This window comes from Podarcis liolepis (assembly GCF_965112155.1).
Source record: "Podarcis liolepis genome assembly, chromosome: 10".
Taxonomy (NCBI): domain Eukaryota; kingdom Metazoa; phylum Chordata; class Lepidosauria; order Squamata; family Lacertidae; genus Podarcis; species Podarcis liolepis.
Window position 1 is genome coordinate 33025112 of NC_139562.1, and position 23271 is coordinate 33048382.

Sequence of the window (23271 nt, forward strand, 5' to 3'; positions counted from 1 at the left end):
TTTGCTGAGTACTTACTTATTTGAATAATTTATACATCACTTTTTGTTCGAAAAAAAATACTAAGCTTGTGTGCAGCCATCTAAAATACAGTTAAAATCAATACATTACAAAGATAAAATAAATGATACTGCATGACACATAAGTGTCCACAAATAGTTCAAAAACAAATTAGAACTCATGGCATCCAAAGGCCTGAGAGTAGAGTACGTAAGTTTTCAGCAGGCCCTCTCAGGACTTCTGACAGTTCAGAGGGGAAGCATTTCCATTTGGGAGTGGGGAGAAACACAACAGGAAAGGCTTTCCTTTTGGTCACTGCCTGATGGACTTCTGCAAGCTAGGGTGTGACCAGCTCTGTGGGCTCAATCAAATCTATAGAGCAGAAGGCATGACCTCAGGCAGATGGTCATCAATAAAACCTTAAACAAAGCCCATATGCTTTCTAAGGATTCACTTTACATTTAGGGATGCTTGAGAAATTAAATCTGGATTCCAAAGAAAACTCATTGGATCTGCACCTGGTATGAACTGTATATCAGAAGTGTGGATTCCAAAGGAGAGCTACATTCTGATATGCATTTTAGTCCAGGAATGGTTCGTGGGGCACCCATTCCCAGCCACGCCCCTCTTACAGTGTTCCTGACAGGGATGGCAACAGCATCAGGCCCTCATTGCTACAGGGCAGTGCTATTTTTTATAGAAAAAGAGGTACTAGAACTCACCACAAATGCCTCCCTTGTCTTCTTATAATGACAATGGTGCCCACCTGAGAGGTTCTGGAACTGAGTTCCTGCAAGTTCCAGCTGAAAAAAAATCCCTGCCCCCCATCCATCTGCATGCCCCCTTGAGGGCCTGAGGTACCCCATTGTTTTGAAGCAGATGTCTGGAGGGAGGAAGGGTTTCAGGGGCTACAGGGTGAAGGAGAAACAGGTGAAGCCCAGTTGCACAGATGCCCCCCTGCTCATGCTACTTTGAATCTCACCCATTGCAATTATCAACAAATAATTATGATCTCATCATTAAAAAAAAAATCCTCAGCATACTGTCATCTTAAAAAAAACACCCAAGCCAAACCCTGCAGATTTTTAATCCTAATAACAACAGCTAGCTTGAAAGGTTTAATGTGGAAAAATTGATCAGGTTTAAGAACATTAGAGTTCTTAATTATAGACATAAATGAGATTTTTTTCTTGGGGAAAATCTATCAGAAGTTGGCAAAATGTGACTGATTGTTCATTTGAAATTATTTTTAAAATAGTTTTGTTGGTACAATTTTAATGGTGGTAGAACTAAATGAAATTAAAGTATAAATCACATATAAATAATTTGTAGTATGATAATTGTTGGTGATGTCACATAATAATGATCCTTTTCATATATCGTATAGTGTTTTACTGAAAATATTTAGAAATAATTTGGAAATAATTTAAAAGGTCCACTTAACCCCAATGTAGTACATTTGGAATATTTAAAATATACTGTTGCAATTAGCAAATTGTTTAGTAATGGCAAGAAAAGATGTATTGAGCAGCCCTTTTGACAGAAGGATACAAACGTGTCCAGACTGCAGTGTGACTAGGAGAGAAAAAAACCACACCAGCCACTCTTGGACAGATTTATTGAAAAATTGCCTTTTTTTAATCCACTGGAATGTCAATACAACCTTACATATTTTTTTCCTCCTTTGTGATCAGTAGGAATTATTGTTTCATCTAATTAGAAACATAGGATTCTGCCTTATACAGAGTCAAATCACTGGTCTATCTAGCTCAGTATTTGTTGACACCGACTGGCATCAGTTCCTGAAGATTTCAGACAGGAGTCATTCGCACTCTTACTTGGAGACACTGAGGATCAAGCCTAAGATCTTTTCTATGTGCTTTACTATACGTTTTCATTTATCCTTCTACAAGACAGTGGGGGAAATGTTTCATGAACATGACTTTGAATTCTTTACGCAGTGCAGTCTTATACATGTCTACCGAAAAAAGGTAATTCTCAGTACATAACTTTCTGTGACATTTTGGCTTAGCCCTAGAAGTTAGACAGGGAACAGGAGAAGTGGGGCAAAGAGGTGGAAGGTGGTGAAGGAGGATCAGAGTGGGATAGGTGGGTGCCATGATGCATTTTGTCCCTATGAGCAGTTAGGCCAAGAGGCAGGCTTCAGGCGTGCCTACAAGGAGGAGTGCCTTGGTCACAGACTAGTACCAAGTTGGGCAAACCTCTTTGGCAGCTCACTGCTTAAGGCCAGTGGCGTAGCGTGGGGGGTGCAGGGGGGGCCGGCCGCACTGGGCGCAACATCTGGGGGTTAGGGTTAGGGTGCGCAAATCCACGGGTTAGGGGGCGCAAATCCATGGGTTAGGGGGCGCAAATTACTTGCCTTGCCCCGGGTGCTGACAACCCACGCTACGCCACTGCTTAAGGCAGCCTCCTTTCGTCTGTGGAGCATGCAATGAAAGGGAAGCTTGGTCCGGGTATAGCCAGGGAGTTGCCAAGTTTTATTCAAATTTCATCTTAGACATCTTGGGGCAGGCTTGTGAAAATGAGGAGGATCCAAGGAAAAACGAATTGACTAGAAGAACAGCTAATCAGTTAGCTGATTTTTTTTAAAAAAGTAGCTAATTTATGAGGAAGGAACATTTCTATATTGCTTCCTGCAGTTACAAATGACATCTTAGTTCTTGAACCATCTGGGGTGTGAAAGCAAATGCATCTGCGTAGCCCAAATTGATCTGAAAAAGATGGAAAGGAAACTTCTCGCTGTGGAAAAATCATCCTCCCCACGCTCTTCCCCATCTTGCCTCTCCATTTCATAATGTCATTTACAGGTCTGTCCACATGTGCACATGCCCTACACTTGGTTGCGTGCATAAATTGTTTGCGCATTTTTTGATGCTTTATTTATTTCTTATAATTACTACTTTTGTTATGCTGTATGTATTTTTTCCCCATGTGGTAAGCCATCCTGAGCATGGTTTGAACTATGGAAAGGTGGTATACAAACTAATGTATGTATGTATAGTTCCAGAAAATTGTATGTATAGTATGTATAGTTCCACAAAATTTCATTCAGCACTGATGGGATCACTGCACTGGGCTTTGGGTTTCTTGTCGTTCTTGAGCTGCTGGGAATGTTACCTGCAACTGCATCGAATGAAGTAGTTCTTTGAGCAAATCTAGGGGGAAAGATGAATGGTTGGGCTATATGTGTAAACCAGGTCTTAACACTCTTCCCGGCCTCTCTGCCCCCTCCTTCTACTTCCCTCCAACCCCTTTGCTGGGATCTTGACTTACTTTGGCAGTTAGCTGCGTATGTAACAGGGTTGCCATGGAAACAGTATCCAGCACACTGCGCTCTGTCTCTCTGTTCTCTCTTGTCTTTCCTATCCCACCCTCTTCTTCTGTTTCTGAAGCCTGTTGCCATGGAAAAACTTATAATCAACTAAAATTCTTAGATCCCCTTCCTTTTGTTTCATACATTAAGATGCTTTATCTTGAGGAAGGCTTAGGGACAAGGCTTCAGTTTCCTCTTTAAAAATCACAATACCTTCCTGATGGTGTGCAGGTGTGTGATGTCTTGTGTCCTCTGTGATCACAGCAGCATGTCCTGTCAACCTGCCTCAGTATCTTGTATGATACTGCACAGGATTTTTTTTTTCTTGGGGGGGGGGAGGATTCTTCTTGGACTGCCTGGCGCTGCTACTTGATGCTACAAAACTCTTGTCCAAGCAAAATAAAATTAAAAAAAGTAGTACTCATATAATAGTACTCTCTCTGTCGATGAACCCATATTACTTTCCCAGGAATCCACAGGAATGAACACAAGGCTCTCTCTGAGGTAAATCTGAGTCATTCCTTGAAGCCCAGTGTCAGCTAACTTTTGGATATGTTGTCCTGCCTCATCTTCCCATGTTTGCCGCATTCCCTGTTTCCCCACTCCTACTTTTGGGGCTGTAAGGAAACAGTGTCATGAACATTAAGGGTATTTGTGAGAGGTGAAATTAATTTGTTGGAGTTGGTGTGGGTAAGGAAAGGTGCTATTATTGCACAGGCCAGAAAGGTGAAAGTAGGATGACAGTGGTTATGGTAATGATGAAAAGCAACAAGCAGTTCAGGTGTTGGTAGTGAAGAGGAGTCACTGACAACAATGGCAGTTTAAATAAAATGACACTGAAAATGGTTGTGGCTAATCGGGGACATGACTGTGATGAAGAAGAGGAACATGACTAATGGAAAATCTGAGATGTTTTGCCTGTGATTCAGGATGCTACTGTTGGCTCTGGAGTTGTATTTGATTTCAGTGCTTTTATTGAGACATATCCTAAAGCTGTACTTTAGCTACATAAGAGAACCGATTTTATCTTCTTCTTCTTTTGTCTTTCCCTCATGCCTCTCTCACAGTTTCACTCTGTCTCTTTCTCTCTAACACACAGTTTTATTAATATTGCAGTCTTATCATTTAATTAGTCCTGGGAACTGTTTAAAAGTGGTATAGAAATCTAACAAACAAATGAATACATAGTATTAAATGAGCTGCTTCTGATAAGTAGTCTCAGTCTATTGGTTCCCTGAGGAACCATGCCCTCTTGGAAGGTGAACTGTGAACATGATGTCTCCGGAAAATGAAAATGAACTTCAAGGAAGTTTGAAAATGTGGTTTGGTTAGGAAAGGGTAAATAGATTAAATCCAAAGTAATTTCAGAAGCTTTAAAGAACATGTTTCTATGGAAACATCAACCCACAAAGGAGAGAGAGAGAGAGAGAGAGAGAGAAGGGTGAATAGAGAAAATTGGGAACTTTTTTTTTTTATAGAAAGGAGGAACCGCCATGCTCAAACCCCCACATAATATTGACAAAATAATAATAATAACTGTTCATTTTAATTGACTTCCCATTAAAAATATGATGTTGGGGTGTGTATATATATATATATATTTGGTGCCACAGTACATTAATGTTTTTGAATGTGAAGCTCCATAAACAATATTTTTATTCCATTGCTGGATTTTGATCCAATCCAGTGTTCCTACATGAGGCATGCTAGGATTTGTGTCACTCAGATGGTGAAGGCTTAGGGCAGCACAGCATTTTTTCATTAAATTTTGAGGTCTTCTAGTGTGCTTCCAGTAAAGTAGTGTCAGCACATTCCTCTGCTTTTCATTTAGGACAGTAAGGTTGCTTCAGACATTATATTGTTGTAAGGTTTTTTTGGGGGGGGTGTCAGTCTGTATGATGCCCGAGTCCCTTCTAGTCCCTAATCCACCAAGGGTTAAATCTAATGGAGAATTCCATTGTTGAGTTAGCAAGGCAAGGGTCATGGTCGCCCCCAACACAAGTAATACATCAGTACAGTATGGTCATTACGGGGGTGGCTTTGTGGCAGAGGACACATGGGTGGGCCCACTCCATCACCTGGCTGGTAGTGAGAGAGACAGAGGTGTATATGAGAGAGCTGGCCTAGAAGCAGGCAGAAGCCAGAGAGACAGAACCATTCTGGGGTGTTAATGCTGTGAACTCTCTATGTTGAACACCCCTTCTTACTTTCTGCTGTCCTTGGGATACTTTCCAGTTTGTGCCTTCCATGTGTCAGAACCTGACCCCCTCTGTCCTTTCTGCATCATCTCTTCTTCTTGAGCAATAGAAATACATCTGCAGAGAAGGGAAGGTTTATTCTGTCTATGACTATTGCCAAGGTTTAGCTCTCTTTAAAAAGCACTGTCTGTAGTCCACTTGTAATCTCCCTTAGTAAATAAAACTGAAAGCACTGAAACAGTCCATAAAAGAAGAGAAAGTTGTTTAAATGTCAGTCTTGTGATGTACAGGATTCTAACCCCACCTGTTCCTGTTCCTATAGGAAAAGAAGCACAAGAAAAATTCTCACCCCCACATTCAACCATCACTTCTTAGGCATTTTGCATGGAATTGTTTTGCCACAAATTCTACCTGACACTTCCCAGATGTTCTCCCCAAACAACCAGATGCACCTACATCCCTCAGCTGAACAAGCCGTCAGCACCATAGTAGTTGACGTGGCACAGGATGCTGGTGGAGAATGGGTTGGGGTGCGGGATGAGTGATACAAGATTTGGCAGTTCACCTGTGATATGCACCAGAAAACAGTAGGAGTCTAATCTGGAACTGAACTGAATTCATTTGGGTCTCTTAGATTGCTCTTCATCTCTCATGAGAACAGGCTGTTCTGAGAATTTTTAAGGTCTAAAGTTGGGTCTGAAGTAAGCCTGCATGTCAGCGCATTGTGAGGATTCCAAGATAAAGGTAGATGAGATGGAAGGGAAAACATGTAGCATGTATTTAATTTAATTTAATTTAATTAATTTATACACCACCAAATCAACTATGTCCTATGAGCATTTCACAATTTACGTAACTGTTTACAGAACAAAGGTGCGGCCAAGATGCTGAGCCAGGAACTCGAAAAGTTTCTTTTGCTATCTCTTTTCCTGCCGTCATTTCTAATTAGGAGGCCCTTGTCATCTGATGAAGGATGACCATATGGAATAGGAATAGGAAATCTTAAGTTGATTGACATACATCTTTAAAAGGCGTGTCAATCAACAAAGGATTTCTTCTCTCCATCCCTTTGAGAATGTCGTCTAAAAGATCTAAAAACAATGCCCATAGATGTTAGTGCTCTGTCTTTAAGATTCAGCTGTTCTCAACTGTTATTTTTTGTCAGCTCATCAGCACTCTTTCTCTCCATTCTCAAAATGCCTTTGTTTCCTCAGAATTATGCTCTGCATATATTGCCAAGAATAAAATTGATTTTCTAGTTGTTGGTTGTTGGTTTTTTTTGCAGCTTCCTCTTGCTTCTTTTGTTTATATGTCAGATTCTGTCACATTGAAAATAGAAAGGGCCCCCTGCTACTAATATTGGAGCAGTGTTTTTGTTTTGTATTTTTTTCAACTGCTTGCTTTTGGGAAATTGTGAGCCTTAGAATAAGCATGCAGTTTTCAGACTGGATGTTCATGACTCTGTATTGTAACAACTACTGACAGAACACTGTATTTGTCTGTGCATTTTGTGTGTGTTTGTGTGTGTGTGTTTAAGTGTATCTGAGAGACCTCTACTGGCTGAATTGGGGCATTTTTCAATTTGCCTATGCTATGGCTCAGGGTTATCTCAGATTTCAAACATACTTCATATCTGTTTTATAGGTAATGTTAAGCAAAGATGGCTTGCTTCAAACATTAAATTAGTACCAAAATTAATATGAAAATTAATTTAATCTGTCATAGTTGGTCTTCTGTACACCCTGATCCCAATTAGACCTTTGCAGGTTTAAAAGAGCAGGCCCAGATTAGCCTGATCATTGCAATGTAGGGCTGCCTTCTTCTGTCAGACTACTGTAACATCTGTCTATTCAGACTAGCAGTGGCTTGCTAAAGTCCCAGGCAGCAGACTTTTCCATCCCTGCAGCCTGAAGTGTTTATTAAAATAAGAAATGCCAGCAGTAGTGTGGTGCCAAATTCAGAAGTATAGGGTCCCTTCATAATAACCATAGTCACACCCTTGCACACTCAGATCATACAACCTTCTAATATTATACAATAATAACAATTGGGGGCATTATATGATCAGTGCAGATAGCCACATGCTGCCTTTCAGCTAGATCTAGTTACACATACATGGGCAAATGATTTGGGTGCTCCAATATCTTCTTTCAGATTGACTCAAGTTGTGCTTTCTTTGACGTTCCATTGTTCATAACAGAAAATGCACACCATTATCTTGAAATTGAAGCAACTTATGTTTACATTGTTCCTAAATGCAGAACTTTGTAGCATACAGAGCAACACTTCCTCACTGTCCTTCTTTTATTCAGGTAAAACAGTAAGGAAAAGCATACAGTCTTTGTTTTTCAAATTAGTAGAACACCTCATCTGGCTATATGATGTTATGCACCCTACTTTTGTAAAACAATGTTAAACATACTGGGCTGCCAAGGCTGAAATCCTGTACCCACTTACCTGTAAGTAAGTCCCATTAACCTAAAAGAGACTTTTGTTCTGTGAATGGTTAATGAGTGCTTAGACATCAGCTTCTGCAAAGTCGGAGACTCGCAAAAGCCTCTTTGCAAAGGTCCATCTCAAATGCCTGCTGAGGCAGCCAAGGCAGGGTCACCTGCTGTTGCAAAAAAAGGAGCCCGTTTGCGCAAGCAAATCAGCTGCTTAGGAACAGAGTCAGTGCAGAGAGTAGTGGCATGGAGGTGTAGCTCCATTGGTCCGCAGTGGTATGTATCCTAGCAAAAGAGTGACTATTTAAAAGTTGGGCAGGTGAGACAAGCAGAGGTGCATCCAGAGAGGAAGAAAACCAGGGTGAAGCTCTTTTTCCTCTCTACACCTAAGGCCTAGGCAGAAGCCCCGGGAAAGGGCTGAATTACTAGCTACTGGGTCTGCCTCATGACAAGTGAATAATTTAGTAAACAGAAGAATACCTGATTCAAGTTCACTGAAAGGATTGAGAGGCAACACTTGGTAGCAGAGGACTGTTAGTGCAAAATATGTAATAGAGAATACAGTAGTCCGGAATAAAAGAATATTTTTTCCATTATTATTTATTTACTGTATTTATAGTGTGCCTTTCAGCCTGAAGTCTCCCATATGCACAGGGATATATGCAATTCACCAGATTCACTTCATTATTGTGGATTCTGTTACCCCCAAGTTGTGTCACATGCTGGAACTGTTTTTTATTAACTTGGGAGGGAAGGTATATCTCGGAAGTTATAATTCCAAACTTTTTAATGCTTTATGGAGTCTTCCAGTGGTCTGCTTTTGAGTCATTACCTTTATCAAACAAATATGCAACTATTTGAATTTTTGGGATTGAGGAAAGTCTGAAACCAAATATATACTGGGTGGCTTTTGTTCCTTAATGTTTCTAACTAGTGTCTTTGATGCAGGTCTTGCTAAAACATGTCAGTCTAGATTATCATGGATCATTGGTACTAAATCCTTCCAGAAGGAGTCTCTAAGAGCAGACAGCATGTGACCCTATAGTGTTTTTTGAATACAGGTTAAAAACTGGGTTTAGTGCACCCAGCAGAATTAGAAAGATTTAAAAGACTCATATATTTGCTGCATATGTTACCGACATAACCATTAAAAAGTTAGGAAGTCATTAGAGTCCTCATCCAACCCTTGCAACCTACAACTTGTGACTTCATCATCCTAACATTACTTCACCCACATTTACCACCCACTGCACACATGCCTTCTGTCTCCACATGCCTTCTGCTTGAGTTCAGGAACTGGGCTTCTTTCCCAGTTCCTTTGTTTTCCCATGTCTCTCTCCCTACATTTGAAGTGCGGGGGACAGCAGTTCAGTGACTTTTTTTTGGTACATCAGTGCTTTTGTCCATAAATCATCAGTTCTGCAGATATTGCTTTCATTATACCAAATATCCCTCAGGTACTGATGTCTTGCTTCAAATATTAACCTCTACTGTGGCTATTGTTTGCCACTGCTTCAAGTTCCTTCACCGCTTTCTATTGCCCATCTATGTGTCAGACACGTTTCCTCTCTTTCATCGCTCTCATCCAGAAATGCTATGCACGTCTTTCCTTTTAACCCTTTATTGAACTGCTTGTTCCCCCACTGCTCACCAGGCACCCTATTGCATATTCCATGAGCATCTATTCTTCTTATACCTCCTGCAGTTGCAGGTTATCTCCCCTCCTCAGTGTCTCTGTGTTGAGACAAGCCACTGAGCCAATAAGTCAGGCTTGCAACGATGGAGAATGGAATCCTGTTACAGAGCTAATCAAGTTATCAATTACCCTAACTGAGGGAGAATCAAGTTTTACGAGTTGATTTTTATTTTTTTTAAAGTCAGACTTCCATTTGTTGTATTATCAGAAGATGTAAAGTGTGCATGTACCGTATGTGTGTAGCCTGGAATTTTCTGTATGGCGACTGTGTTGAGGAAAACAAGGTAACACTTTAATGAGGAAACGTGTTTAAATATTTGATGTGTACAAATTTTCCCAAAGAATTAGAGAATTCATTTGCTCACTGAAGCATTTGCATGTCCAATTGGGAGACGAAATCTTACCAGTGAAGTGTGAAACTGCTTTGAGTGCAAAGCTTAGCATGCTTCTTTCTCTGGGGTTGCACAAAGAACCCTCTCCCCCACCATTATTAGTTTTGGTTCTGAATGAAGAATTGCCAAGCAAACAAGAGCCAATTGGTAATACATTTTGCTGACCATTGGCTTTAAGGAAATAAATGACTGGCTGATAATTCTAAGAGATCCCTTGTAGAATTCTATACACGTGCATGGTATCTCAAAGCTGTCATGCTTAAAATCCCAGGATCTGATCATTGTTTGGAGGCTGAGAGAACTGTGCAATACTGCTGCTTGTGAGGGATGTTCAATATTGAGCATTATTTTTATTTAAATGCTGTTTCATTAAATGCTAAAATACAGCTACAAAAGTTTGATGCTGGCATTTCACAGCTTCCCAATATCACAGCCTGAGGACATTTGGCAAATGGCCTTTAGTGTTCTATCTGCAGATCTCAATTCTTTCACTACCTGGATAGGAAAAACTGCCCATGAGGGCTGATTTTAACAAAGAATCAAGAAGAAGAATTCAACAGATGAAGCAGTGTTGGAAAAGGCTTGAAGCCACTTTAGATTTTAGATGAACAATTTTGTTTCTTTAAAGTAAGGTGACGTCTTGCAGCAAAGAACTGTATATGGCACTCTTCCCCACAGTTTTTTGTTTGCATTTTAATGAAGAACTACTAAGTTGCACTTCTCAAACCAGTACATGAACTGAAACACAGCTATACTTCAAAATTCATACTTTTCCAAATTTTGAAGTGGAGCTTTCGAACTGCACAATGTGTACAAAAATGCTCATTTTTGGGGGGGGGGGGAGAGTGTGCATATTACTGAAAATGGTCAAAGCTGCATACAAAAAATGTGTATATGAGGGGAAATATGCATTAAAATGCTGGTGAATTTCCATGATGAATTTTTAAAAAATGCAAATTGCTTATAGAAATGTAGAGCGCTGAATTTAAGATTGGAAAAACGACAAATCGAGAGAAACCCAACATGACAGATTTTTCCATCCTTAATATCACAGCATCAGCTCACGCATGTGAGGGAAAAGTGACCATAAGCAAGACTCTGTGAGTACAGCATCCAGCAGCCCAGACTCCAAGTAACTGAAGGCATTTTTGGACATATTTTGCAAAATATGCCTATGATTTCAGACTATTTGTCCTTTTCTGTATCTGGCAGTGGGATAATTATTGCCACATGAATAGAGCAGGCTTATCAGGCATCACACACGTGCCTCATGTCTATCTGTCTATTTAACAATCTTAATTACAGTTATTGGTGATACACCCAGGTTTCAATGATACAAACCAGGTCAACCCTTTCCTCCATGATTAAATCATAGAGCATTGATGTTTTATTTAACAGTGTTGTCAGATTAGGGGAGTTATAGGCTCCATCACCCAAATTCTGCAAGCTGAGAGAGGCAGCCAAGGAGAGGCAATGGTCTTCTACTAACCAATGTTCCTTCTATTAGTTTGTGCTGGCTGCTTCCTAACACCATATCTCCCCTTGCCCATAACTACCGGGATAGTGATTCCCCTCCCTCCTTCCATTTCCCAAACACTACATATATATAAATAAAATTAAAATATAAACATATAAGTGGTCATTGGCTACAAAGATGATCACTTAATACCCTTTCCCAACAAGGATACTGGTAAGACTAAAGCACACAGGGCCAGAGCACAAAATTTTTATGTGCAAAATCTCAATGCTTTTCAGAGAACTGAAATAACCACATTTCCCAAGCTGCATAAACAGAATACTTTAATTCCATTATGCTTCTTTTTAAAAACTTGCAATAGCATACAAATATATTAAAGTGCTTTTTACTCCTACCTGGCAGTACTTTGCAAAATAGTGCAATGACTGACAAATAAAGTACATGATAATTAATAGATGCTAACAGCTTAAATGCATGCAGTTCTTAGCAGCTTCATCGTATATTAACAAGTACATAACAATTTGTAGATCATATATTTCGAAGTGCATACCAATGCATGGAAGCTAACAGTTAAAGCTCACAATTCATTGCAGTTTGATCATATACTTTAAGATACTCTAAAATCACCTCTCATCAGTCCTTGCAGGGAGCCACTCTTTTGTTAACAGTAGTTGGCTTCAGCCACCTCCTTCGGTCTGGCCTCTCACCCCAGGCTCCCATTAAAGTAATCAAATAACCAAGAAACCTAGACTGTGCTGTTGTTGTTGGCAACCGTCTGTCTCAAGAGGCAATGGAGTGTGCCTCTGGGGGTGAAGTCAGACCACTGTGAAAGCAGCTACTAAGTCACCTCCCTGAGGCGCGAGCTTGGATAGTATATCTGTATGACCTGGGCTGCCCAGATGACAAGACCCTCTTCTTGGTATTGCTGATGTGGTCCAAAGGAAAGCAGAGCACTATGTTTGGCGCCAGCTTGGCTGCAGGAGTTGCCAGAAGGAGGCGTACAAGGCGCCATCCTTCCATCTTATGGACTCCACTCAGGATTTGCGTAGGGTGTTCTTAGCATTTTCTTCTCCTGAAAATATCCCACAAGGCAGGGCATGTTTAGGATCAGAGTTTTCCTTCTGCTAAATGGGCTACCTTCCCAGGTTGATGAGCCCCATCTGCCCTTCATTTCCCTCTACAGCATGTGCAGAAGCTGTCTTCTCCACCATTAGACCCACTATTGGTCCCATCCGCTCAATCCGCTGGAGCCTGTCTTTGCATACAGTAGAAGTCCCTAACTCACCAAAGGCTTGACACCCATCGGCTACCCTCACCTGGTTTAGCCAGCCAGTCGGAATTGTTTCTTGGGTTGTGGCCACTGTCACATGTTGACAGCTTCTAGGAGCCACGGGTGAGAGCTGAGTGCAGGATGGGGACCAAAGATGAACAAGCTACCACAGAAGGAGCATGATGTGTCCCCCACTGGAGTAGTACCCCTAACACCCCATATATTTAATGCACATTTAATACAACTCTATCGGTTGCCATCAATCTGATTTTAATTAATTTTTATAATGAAATATTTTTAATTGTGTGATTATTGTTGTTAGCCGCCCTGAGCCCGGCTTCGGCTGGGGAGGGCGGGATATAAATAAAATTTATTATTATTATTATTTGTTGTGTTAGTTATAGAACCCTCCTTGGGTGTGATCCAGGGAAGGAGCTGCACTCCATGTATTGAAAGGCAGATTGATTTCACATCCACACACCCTAAGGCTGTCTACATACCATACATTTAAATCATATTTAAAGCACAGCATTTCCCCTAAAGGACCCTGGGAACTGTAAATTACTGTACTGCACACACAGCTGTAATTTCCAGGATTCTCTGAAAGAAATCACATGTCTGAAATGTATGGTTTGTACTTGACCTTAGAGTATGTATATGAAACCAACCTACCTTTTGCACAGGGCAGCTCCACCCAACACAGCTCCTTCTCCGGAGCTCACCCAGAGAGGGGTCTACTACTAATACAACAAAGAGAATGCTTCCTGTTCCTCACTCCTCCCACAAAAGATGACTGACTTTGGTGTAGCCCCATGCTGTTGAGCAGCCCACTGCCCATAGCAGCACCTCCTTTTATCCCGAGGTCATGCCCAGAACTGACTCAGGTGCCGAGGAATTCAAGGGTCAGCCTCACTTCCTTTTGCTTGCATTCTGGAGCTGCTAAAAAAATTTATCAATGCACTTAAAGCAGCACAATTCCTCGACAGGGCAGATGTTCCAGGAGGAGGGGGGAAATAAAACAAAACAATCTGGCACCCCTTTTCTGTTGTTGTCAGCTCTGCTTCTTCTTAATCTTATTGACTCAGATGATGCTGGGGGGCATTTTATGTTTATACACACGCCACACCCTATAAGCTATTGAAAGCATTATGGGCCAACATCAGTAAGATTTGTTTTGGCATAAGCTGCATTTTTCACATATGTCTCTACTTTTTCAAAAATAATGCTTTATATTTTGCGTCTCGTAGTTGGAAATTGATTCATGAATAAAAAAAATAATCAACATATATTCATAAGCTCCTCACAGACCAATTCTATGCAAATTTAGTCAGAAATTACTGTCATTGAAGTTAGTGGAATTTACTTTTAAGTAAGCATCTTTAGGATCAGGCTGTCAATCATTCTGAAGATACGTTGTTCAATGAGGCATTTTACTTTCCTTCATCCTTTCCATTTTGGTTTGCTGTTTGTAACTTCTTTTCAAATCTACATTGGCTTGGATCCGGATTCAGAGTTGTCTTTCCATGGACAGATAGCCTTCTTTTGTGGATGGAAGGAACTGAGACTCCTGCTGGAGAAGGGAGGGGGATTTTTATTATTATTATTTGTCAATTTCCCTCTGCTGCCCCCAGCACCACTTCCCATGCTGTCCCAAAGGGCCCCTGCCTTTTCAGAGGGCACTCAGGGCTTCAAGGGGACATTAAAAACCTGCAGAAATTGCCTCCCACCCTGTCTCCAGTGGGAGCATCCCATGATCAGAGTTCCACACATGGGACTTCTGGATCCAAACCACAATGATGACAATAGTACAGAGATCAGTGACTTAAGGTTATAACAAATCTTCATTTTACAACGCATTAAATGTTTGTATTTTCTATGGATTCCTTTTGTGTCTCTACACTTCTTTCTGTTTTGTTCTCAGCTGCTTCAGACCAGCTACTAGGCGTGGGGTTTTTTACACTTCAAATTGTATATCTTGCTGAGAGAGAGATTCCTGGTATTCTTGCCACGCACCCTAACTTTGTTATCTCCTGATTGTGGTTCTAATATTAGCAGATTTTTCACTTAGCACAGTGGCACTAGGACTGCTGATCATATGTAGAGTATGGGGCTTCTGACTTCACTGATGGTAACCTGTTTTCAGTACTGGACTATGAATCATGTTAAGTGACAGCAGAGACATGAGTGCCCCAAGTTTCTTCAGAGTACATTTCTGTTAATACCAAATGGGATCATGTCTTTGTGGACAATGAACACAGGAGCCCAGGAGCTTCTGGACTTGCAAATATATTGGCTGGCAGGGACATCATCTGAATTAAAAGTGAACATCTCCTTTGTCATGGATGCAATAAGGGAGTTTCACAGGAAATCTAAATGAGAAATGCTGTTGTACTAATGTTATGGGCAAGCGAAGCAAAAAAGTATTTTAACTTCCAGCAAAGCATCATACAATATATAGTGGCATTTATTTGAAATGTTGCAACATGAAAAAGAAGAAGATGAAAGTTACATCCATATGTGATGGGACTGTGAACAAGCAAGGACATATTGGCTAAAAATAAGAAATATGATAGAATTAATAACATGCCAAATTAGAGATGGCTCTGTTATTATCTTTATTAAGCTGCACAAGGAATTTAACTTTGTAGCATTGTTAAAAGCTTTTGTACACAATAGCAGCAGCAAGAATATGATATGCCATAAAACAGAGATTAACATCATTTCCTTCTGAGGAGGAATGGGAACATAAAACGTATAACTGTGCAGTCATGTCTGTTGGTGCAATCTTAAACTTGGCTGCTGGTGCAACAGGACCCACACTGGGCCTAATGCTGTCACATGATGCAATGGATTCTAGGTTGGATTACACAGTTGGTTAACCAATTATATTAGAGTAAGTGAAGAAACAGTAAAAATAGATCTTTGTTGGAGTAAAAACTGTTTATTGAGTTTTGACAAAATAAAAAGTACATACTTAATACAAATATTACATGCTTACTTAATTTGTTTTAATAAGTAAGTATAGTGGGTGATAGTCAATGCTAGTCCTACTCAGAGTAGTCCCACTGAATGTATAATACTAACTTAGGTTTATTAATGTCAATGGAACTTCTCTGAGTAGGACTTAGTTGATTGAAACCCAAAGTGTAAAGAATACCACAGGTGCATACAGTGAAAAACTCAATGGGCTGTGTCTTCTCTCTGAGCAATCCCCTCCCCTCCACCTCAACTCAACTCAGCTCAGCTCAGCTCGGCTCAAGGCAAGCAATTAAATTAATGGCTTTCTTCCAATTAGCATTTTATTGAATTGTTTAAAAATATTATTATTTAAGTGTTGTTATTATGCAGAGTAATTGTATACATGTTCACATATTTATACACACATGGCTATGTGATAATTTCTTTGCATAATAATATCTATTTCATTTATTTAGAAAATGAAATAAAATAATGACAACATTTTCAATAGAAATTGAGCTAGGGAAAAAACCATAATCACATCAGCAAGGCCCATTTCATGAAACAGGTGAGACTGTGTGGCCTGCTTTCTTTGGAAATCTTTGTATATCTATGGATCCCTTTTGTTTCTCTTTCCTTCTGTCTCTTCTTTCTTTCTCCTTTCTGATTTGTTCCCAGCTGCTCCAGGCTAGCCATTAGTGTTCTCAGTGGTTTTTTTACACTTCAAATTGTACATCCTACTGAGAGAGAGATTCCTGGTATTCTTGCCATGCACTCTAATTTTGTTATCTTCTTTTCTTTCTCTTTCTTCTCTAGGTACCTGATTAATGTCACGTTTGAAGGGAGGAATTTGTCTTTCAGTGAGGACGGCTACCAGATGCACCCAAAATTGGTTATCATCCTTTTGACCAAGACGAGGACGTGGGACAGGGTAGGATATGTTTGGTAACTCTCAGGCTAGGACTGGGAGGCAAAGGGGTAGAGATGTTCTTCTAAGGGCTAGTAGAATTTCAAGAAGTAGAGTTTGCTAGCCATTTCTCATCTCAGAGGTTCATTTGAGACAACTGTTTACTGAATAACACATGAGCATGCGTGGTTAATATTGTAATGAGATGCTTCTTTAGTTTGCCTTAAACTTCCATAGGTTTTATTTTATACTGTAGTCTGTAGTTCATAGCCTTCCTGTACAACAGAACCTACGCAGAGATGGAATCACCTGACGTATCTCCAGTGAATGTTGCCAGTCCAGTGATCACGTGGTGTTATTGTGTCAGTTACCCCTTTGCATTTTACATGTAAAGTTAACATACCCAATGACAATTATGATGCGTTGGCGAGTAAGGAGGTACTAGATCAGTCTGTACATCCCTGCAGTTGTGGCTCCCCCTACGAATGAGCGTAAACTGAAGCCTGACGATATCGTGGTTGCCATTCTGTGTAATTAGGCTCAGCCCTATGCACACTCAACTGGGAGTTAGCTCTGTTGAACACAGTGGGACTACTTTTGAGAAAATGTGCATAGAATTACACATTTAATCCCACTGAGGCCAGTGAGGTTTAAGCAGATTAATTGTGAGCACAGTTGCAGCATATGAGAGGAGATACTTTATTTTCATTGATGATGGGAGGCTGAGAGATCATCGGCAAGGTGACCACAACAATGTCATGGTAGAAATAAATGTAAATGTTGTATCTTGTCTCTCTTTAGTTTGGAACCTCCTGTATACTAGATATGCCGCATGTTGCACATTTCATAAAATTTTTGTGTTCAGTAATCTTATCTGGAGACATAAGCCTACTATCTTAGATGCACAGAGTATTAGCTTAACTTGTTAGGCATATATGTACAGAGAGAAAGAAAATGGGAAACTGGAGCCCAAAAGCCATGAAATGCTAACAGTTTTTTCTCTATATCTGTGTACATACTCTCACATACCAATGGGGCATAACAAGTCATGCACCTAATGAAGCGGGCTTTATACCATGAAAATCTTTTGGCACAAGTAATCTATTAATCTCTAAAGTGTCACAATCCTCTTTGTGTGTGTGTGCTTGATGTAACAGAGTAACACAGTCATCCCTCTGCAATTTGTCACCACTGATAGATAAGAAGCCAAAGAAAAACATGTAGAGCCGAGAAATGCATCATCAGCACACTGGTGACAGCTCAGGCCACTTCCCCTGGAATTTTCCCTAATTCTTGTAGGCTCATGTTTATTTTAAAGAGAGTGAATGTCAGAAGGAATAGTGCCCCCACCCTCACTCCAAGATACATAATGCAGACAAGTGGATAACGAGTAGTCAGCTATAACGGCTTGCTATGCTTTCCCTGGAAGGAGTGAATGGAAGAAAGGAATCAGACGCTATTCCGTCCAGCCCTGGGAACAGCATGCAACCCCTTTGAGCAGAGGTGGGCAACCTGTGACACTCCTGGTTTTCCTGGACTGCTGCTCCTATCAGCCCTGACCACGGGCCATACTGGCTGGTGATAATAGGAATTGGAGTCCAACAGCATATGGAAGGTCACAGGTTCCTACCCATGCCTTAGAGCAGCCTTTCTCAACCTTGGGTCCCCAGATGTTTTGGGCCTACAACTCCCATGATCCCTAGCTAGCAAGGCTAGAGCTCAGGGATGATGGCAGTTGTAGTCCAACAACATCTGGGGACTCAAGGTTGAGAAACACTGCCTTAGAGGCTGATAGATCTTGCCTTATCCCTAGAAGCATCTGATCCCTGTTCATCAGTAGGTTATCCTTCATGTTTTCCAGGCTTGTATCAGTTTAATGTATGAACCTTCTGAGATGCTATCTGACTCTCTCACCTTCTTTCAAACATTCTCCATTCTTACTCTATTCTAAATATGAATAGATAGAGAGCGCCAATCTTTTCCCTTAAAGAGACTTTTTCTTGTGCACTTCATCTAGCTCACTCTGAAATGGCTGACATCACTTTGGCAACAGACACTGCAGGTGTTCTTTTAGGACTATGTGTGTGAGAGAAGAGCATTCTACTGCAGCTACATCACTGGAGCTGGAGACTTTTAATGCTCAAGATTTGATTTACACTCACCCTCAGCAAAAGAATGGCAATTTCAGTGAGCTCTCTTTTGCATTTGCTCCTTTTAGAATATAAGCTTAATAAAACTAATCTTCTCAGTTTTGATCTGGTAACAGTCCTAATCCACTCACATAATAACCTAGAGGATGATCTGAAGACACATGATGACGGCCTGCTGCTGATGTTGAACCAGTCTAGCACTTCAAGCTTCCTGGATGAGAGACCACTGGGAAATATACGTGTTCAGCTCTGAGCTGTGCAAAGGAAGAGTGGGGTAGATGTGGAATCATATGTAATAATAGCAAAATCAGTTCTCCGAGTGCCTGTACCTATAGCCATGTATCCACAACAGGGAATTCTTAGCAGCCTTGGGGGAATTCTAAGATTTGCAGAAACAAAAAAAAATTATTTTTTTTGGGGGGGGGGAGCAAGGTTAAATGGGCTACACCAAAACAGCCCACTGAAGGCTGAACAGTGGGTATGGTATGCTGACTGATGGAAGGAGATGGGGGACAAAGGAAAACTGGAAGGAAAGGGAGAGAAATTGTGTCCTGGAAGAGGGTACGGGTGGCTGGAACCCTGAATAAGAATACTCCAACAAATTGCCTTTGCTCATATGGAAACGTGACCATTCTCTTCATGCAATTGCTCATGCAGCTCTACTTTACTGAATGCAAACATTGAGCCTGGACACTCTTAACCATGGGTAGGCAAACTAAGGCCTTCTCAATCCGGCCTGCGGACGGTCCGGGAATCAGAGTGTTTTTACATGAGTAGAATGTGTGCTTTTATTTAAAATGCATCTCTGGGTTATTTGTGGGGCATAGGAATTTGTTCATCCCCCCCCCAAATATAGTCCAGCCCCCCACAAGGTTTGAGGGACAGTGGACCAGCCCCCTGCTGAAAAAGTTTGCTGACCCCTGCTCTTACACATACCAAAGCAAACGTCATGCAGAATAAGTTTCTTTATGCAGAGCACCAGCTGTACATACCTCCAGGATAGCAGCATCAATATGTTTTAGGAATCTGTCATTGTGCTTTTCTTGTTGAGCATTTCTAACTAGCTAGGAGCACAGTGAGTGATCTCCCTGGACATAGGGGTCTTGGTCAACGTGGTGTTAAAAAACCCAAGAACAAACCCTACATTAGGGAGTCATGCGATCTCTGTGCACATTTAATTCATGTGAAGGTTTCTATTACTTTCAGAAGGTTTCTATTACCTTACCACAATCAAGCACACTGCAATAATTTAATAAACAAATTGAGAGACCTTAAACCTTGCACTGAAATTCATCTTAGACTCTCACAAACTTTAGAATGCTTTCAGCATTTTAGACCAAATGATGACATCCTTTTCAGCATTTCATAACTAAATTATGACATCCCTTTATCTCATAAAGTCCAATCTTTATATGTTGTATAATTACAACCTATAACTTTGGTGTATGTTATTACACAAACCCTTTCATGTTATACACAAACCCTTTCATGGATTTTGTGTAGCAATGTGAGTCCAGGTCAGCACTGTCACAATGAGACACCTGACAACCACAGTCCTTGCACACAATCTCATTCTACTTTGCAAGGCTGCCTACTCCCTTCAGTAGTTTATTAATAAGTTTGTCCACTGATTTCTACTCTTGTTGCATGAATTGAAGAGCATTACAACTGATTCAGCTTGGAATTTTTATGTTTCCCCTTCAAGAACATCTTTAATTTCTGTTTGCCTCCATATTTAGAAAACTGGCAGAATCATGCTGAATAATCACTTGTTTCTTAATGCCTCCATTGTAAACATGTGTTGCTTCTCCTTTTTTCCTGGACGTATTCAAATTAACTCTTAAAATAAAAGTACGCAGGACTGTCTTGCTTTCTCTGACCACAAAACCCTTTGATCCTCCAGGGGCTTGTAATGTGTGCTATTATTTCTGCCTGCTCTCAGAAAAGGTCGTGCCAGAGTTTATAGGTATCTTCTCCAGGGCCCTGCAGAAATCACAGATACCTGGGAAAACATCAAGACATGGATTGTTCATAGCTGATTGGTGCAATCTTTTTCATCTGCAGTACTTAGGTTCTGAGAGTGAGGTACACGGAGGAAGAACCAAATCCCATGTTCGTACTATCGCTATGATGTAACTGTCAGTAAGGTGGAATGTACCACATGTCACTGCATCCTATTTAACCTAAAAAATAATTGGTTGAGTCTTTTCCACTGTGAGTAAAAAAATACTCCTTGTCAATATGCTGTTATGCCAAGCATCAAGGATACAACATCTCAGTAGGGTCCAGAATCTTTTAATAAGTTATGAGATGCATTTTCTATTAGATATGTGCTATTCCCAGTGCTCTCAGCAGAAGCAAGGAAGCATTGGAAACCTCACATTTTTGCTGACCTTCATTATTAGGACAAGTCTCCTTTGTATCTTTCTTGAAGAAAACTAGTAAATACATCTCATGTCATCTTCTGTTCTTCCCATGATGCTTCCTTATCTTATTAAATGGTGAATGGTTTTTCCTGGATGAGGCTGTACAAAAGGAAGTATGGAAGACTACAAAAATGAGTCTGGTCATCTATTTCACCACAAGGACTTGATAATATTGTATTAGTTTGAACTGGGGATACTTGAAGAATTTGATGTTTGTGAACTCCAATGCAAACTGATCAGATCTGCTCCTTCGAGACTGATGTGCAGTTTAGTCTTATTGTCTGGATTTTCCTGTTACAAATAGCATGTCCATAAGATGATTGATATCTTTAAATTTTGACTACTCAAACATTGTTAACAAGCACAAAAACAATCTTAGCTTTTAAAAAATTTATTTAAAGGAATGGATCTAATAATTGAAATGCAATAGAATCTTAAAAGTGTAGCTTTCCCATGGAGTCCCTCAGCTTCTGAATAGGGAAAAGTAACTAATTATAAAATTTCTTGGTCAGGTTTCAAACAGTTTTACTAATTTTTACTGACCTACTTTTGTTGTTCAGAAGAATAAGATAATCAAACATCTATTTTTTGACAAATGCAGGTCTTTTACCTCTGCTTCTTTTGTAGGGATGCCACTAATGACTTTATGTGAAAATTGATGCCGGATCCTTTATTTTTAATATTTTTAATATGGTATTGTTTTAATTATTGATATACAATATAGATACATCATAAACAGAATACAAAGCAAGAATCAAACATGACCTTTAATAAATTATTTACAATTCTGATCTTTAATTTAAAGCTGGCAGTCACATTAGCAAATAATTAAACAGCTTAATTCTCATACTCATACAGTTTTAAATCTATAACTAACATCTGGCAGAAAAACCTATTGTACAATGTGGAATAAAGACATTCCATCTAAACAAAAAACAGTCCTGTCAATTATTCTGTTCTCTTGACATAAGGAAATATGTTCTCTTAGCTATCAGGGTATCCTCCCGACATCTGTTATCCCATTCTGTAATAGATGGAATGTTTCTAGACCTCCATTTCCTTTCATACAGAATTCTGGTTGCTGCTAGTAAATAAGAAACCATTTCCACATGCCCAAATTTTACTGATGCCTCCAGGTAATTTTGCAAATAAACTGTTGGATGGAGTAGAACTCTGTGGCCCAGAATCCTGTTAAACTTATCTTTAACCATTCTTCTCCCCCCCACCCCGATTCACATTTCCAACATGGGACTCAGCTACATTAGTAAAAAAAAGCAAAAGCAAAAAAGCATTATAACACTGTGACACCAGATGGTGCTGTAGAGTTTGATCCTTCAGTGATGTGATTTTGCATTATGAGCTTTACAACACGTTTTCCTGAAATGGTTTTTCTTTATGTGTCTAGATCCAGCCACAGATTAAATAACTCTCCCTTCTCCTAGTGGCATTTCTAGCAAGGAGCTGGATAATTACCAATTTTTGTGTGTATTTTTACAGGGATAGTATATCATTGGGACATGATAATTTCTCCGATTCCCATATTTTGGGATCTAAGGCTCACGATCCAAAGCTTTCCCCACACTTCCATCAGGATATTTTTGCTGATATTCTGTGCCTATTTGAGCACATGGTCTTTGACCTGTTTTTTCTTTGTGTTGTATTTGAACTAGAATTAATGAACTTTTGCCAACACATATTTATTTGTCTTCAGATTCTGTCGCATCTCTTGTATAGCTAGGCCTTGGATTCTAAACAATTTATTCCCCCCACCTCTTAAACCTTCTCTGCATTCATATCATCTTATCCACAATTCATTCCAGAGGCGAGGGATTCAGGCTCAATAGCCTTTTATAATGGTCCCAGATTCTTAGTAAGTTAGATATTACTGTATTATCTTTAACCTTCTGTGATCTTACATTATGATGTCTGCATAGTAAATTTTGCTGTAGGACATCAGTCAGTTTTTGTTCAAAAAGTAACATCCCATCATACGGACACACCATTCAGTATATCAACCAACT

At 40.1% G+C, this 23271-nt stretch overlaps 1 protein-coding gene across 7 annotated transcripts in view; it reads left to right on the plus strand.

The window, feature by feature from the left end:
- GRIN2B (glutamate ionotropic receptor NMDA type subunit 2B) overlaps positions 1 to 23271 on the plus strand; it is a 275625-nt gene that overhangs the window by 179832 nt on the left and 72522 nt on the right. For all 7 annotated transcript variants that reach the window (XM_083462730.1, XM_083462732.1, XM_083462731.1 and 4 more), the window contains one exon: positions 16584 to 16698. In XM_083462730.1, the coding sequence (XP_083318856.1) occupies positions 16584 to 16698 (115 nt within the window). The remainder of the gene's footprint in view (positions 1 to 16583; positions 16699 to 23271) is intronic.